Source organism: Branchiostoma floridae, chromosome 7, assembly GCF_000003815.2.
Source record: "Branchiostoma floridae strain S238N-H82 chromosome 7, Bfl_VNyyK, whole genome shotgun sequence".
NCBI lineage: Eukaryota > Metazoa > Chordata > Leptocardii > Amphioxiformes > Branchiostomatidae > Branchiostoma > Branchiostoma floridae.
In genome coordinates, this window is record NC_049985.1 from 14,104,411 (window position 1) to 14,106,200 (window position 1,790).

Consider the following 1,790-nt stretch of genomic DNA (forward strand, 5'->3'; position numbering starts at 1 on the left):
GATCTTTTGTGTGTACTACAGGAGTCAAAGCAGAGGATTTAGAATAAGGAACCTCGCTTTGTGTAAAATGATATCATTCCTAAAATAAAACAAAAGTAAGACGTTTCAAACGTACCTGCTTTAGGTGGGTAGACCAACATAGTCATCAGAGACGCCGGGGTAGCTTTGCTGGAGCGATCTCGCGGTCTCGGACACTGTAACTTAGCTGGCTTGTCGGGTCTCTCCTCCCATAGCAGGCCAGCACTGAAATAACCGAGCCGCTTCAGACCGGCCTTGGTACAATGTGGGCATGGAATACTGCATGTCCAACAGGAGCGAGACCATTCCTTCAGCAGGAGCTTTGTTTTCTCCACAATCGGTATGATGGCGTACAGCCACATGTCGTCAATCTTGTCTGAGACAGCGCGTCCTGAAATCATGATCTTCACTCCATTGTCGATCGTTTTTCGACGGACCAAGACGGGCTGTTCTCCAAGGTAAGACAGGGTGCCGTCTGACCAGTCGTTTCCTGGACACAAATGTGGTGGAAGTTGAGCACACAGTCTTTCAAACAGACCGGTCGGTTCCTTCCCTTCTATGCTGAACTCTACTCCAATCTGTTCCATTTCGGTGGGCACTCGTGTCGGCCAGCATCGCTTCACGTGCGGCGGCGTGCCGGGCGACTTCGGCAAGAACCAAGGGAACCTGTAGTACACCTCTCCCGGCGTCAGAAAGGCGGTTCCAGCGGTACCCTTGGGCGGTGACGGCACGACATGGGTGATACCAAATATCTCCAGCACCTTGATGGTGGTCTCGAAGTCATCTGTCGTTGTTTTGTTCTTACTAAAATGTTTGAGGAGTACACCCTTCGGTAGAATTGCGCGACGTACGAAATTGTTCTTCACGATGCTGAAATCCTCCGCCGACAGTTTAGAGTTCTGTCTTAAGGCGCCAAGAAGGCGTTCTTGGTCGTGGTCAAAAATCAACTTGAGAAGCGTGATGAGTTGAGTAGGGTCAGGAAACACAACGTTCTGGAGGACGTCGCCCCTGTAGTGTAGGACGGAGCCGGTTTTGTGAAGGTAGCCCATCACAGCTTCCATTCCGTTCGAATCTAGATCAAGCTTTGACCCGAGATGCACACACTCCTCCCACGAGAGGCTGATATTGCTGGACTTCTCCCCTTCTAACTTAAGCAGTTTCTCCATGTTGATCCATGACCTGGGCAGGGTAGAATGAGCGCTCGGGAACAGATCCTTGTCGACTGAGATTTTGAATACATCTGTTTTCAAGTCGCTGATGCCGGACATGTCTTTAGAACTCACTACTGCCACGTCACCATTCTTCACAAACTTCAGACCACTATCCAATTTGCACCGAAGCTTTTCTACCTTGCGCTGTAGTTGCTCTAGTTTTCTGCTTGCATAAGGCCTCATGACATACTCTGCCTCGTCCCTTGCTTTGACAAGCTGTGTTTCTACCTCCTCAATCTGCGAGTGCAGGTGCTTCCTTCTTTCTTCAATGTACTTCACCACACGATCTTTGATGTCTCGGGTCTTCCCTTCTATCTGTCCCGCGGTCAACCTGTCAGCGTGGGTTCCCACTAGATAAACGACTGCATTGACGACGCGAGAATCCACACTCTCTAGCCAGAACCTCACCGCTCTGTTGAACGCGCTTTGTCGGTAGCTCTTCAGATTTACCACCAACAGGTGAAGAGATCCTTCGCTCAGGAAAAACTGGTGCGTCAGTGTGTACACGTCATGGCCTCCAAAATCACACACCCGAATCTCTAGACTTTCGTCCCCTATCTT

General features: G+C 50.1%; 1 protein-coding gene across 1 annotated transcript in view; it reads right to left on the reverse strand.

Annotated features, from left to right (window-relative positions):
• Window positions 1–1,741, reverse strand: part of LOC118420048 (malignant fibrous histiocytoma-amplified sequence 1 homolog) — a 5,349-nt gene extending 3,608 nt beyond the window's left edge. The window contains exons 1-2 of the mRNA XM_035826754.1: window positions 1,735–1,741; window positions 116–1,591 (exon numbers count right to left, since the gene is read on the reverse strand). Of these exons, the coding sequence (XP_035682647.1) occupies window positions 116–1,591; window positions 1,735–1,741 (1,483 nt within the window). The remainder of the gene's footprint in view (window positions 1–115; window positions 1,592–1,734) is intronic.
• Between the last annotated feature and the right edge of the window lie 49 nt (window positions 1,742–1,790).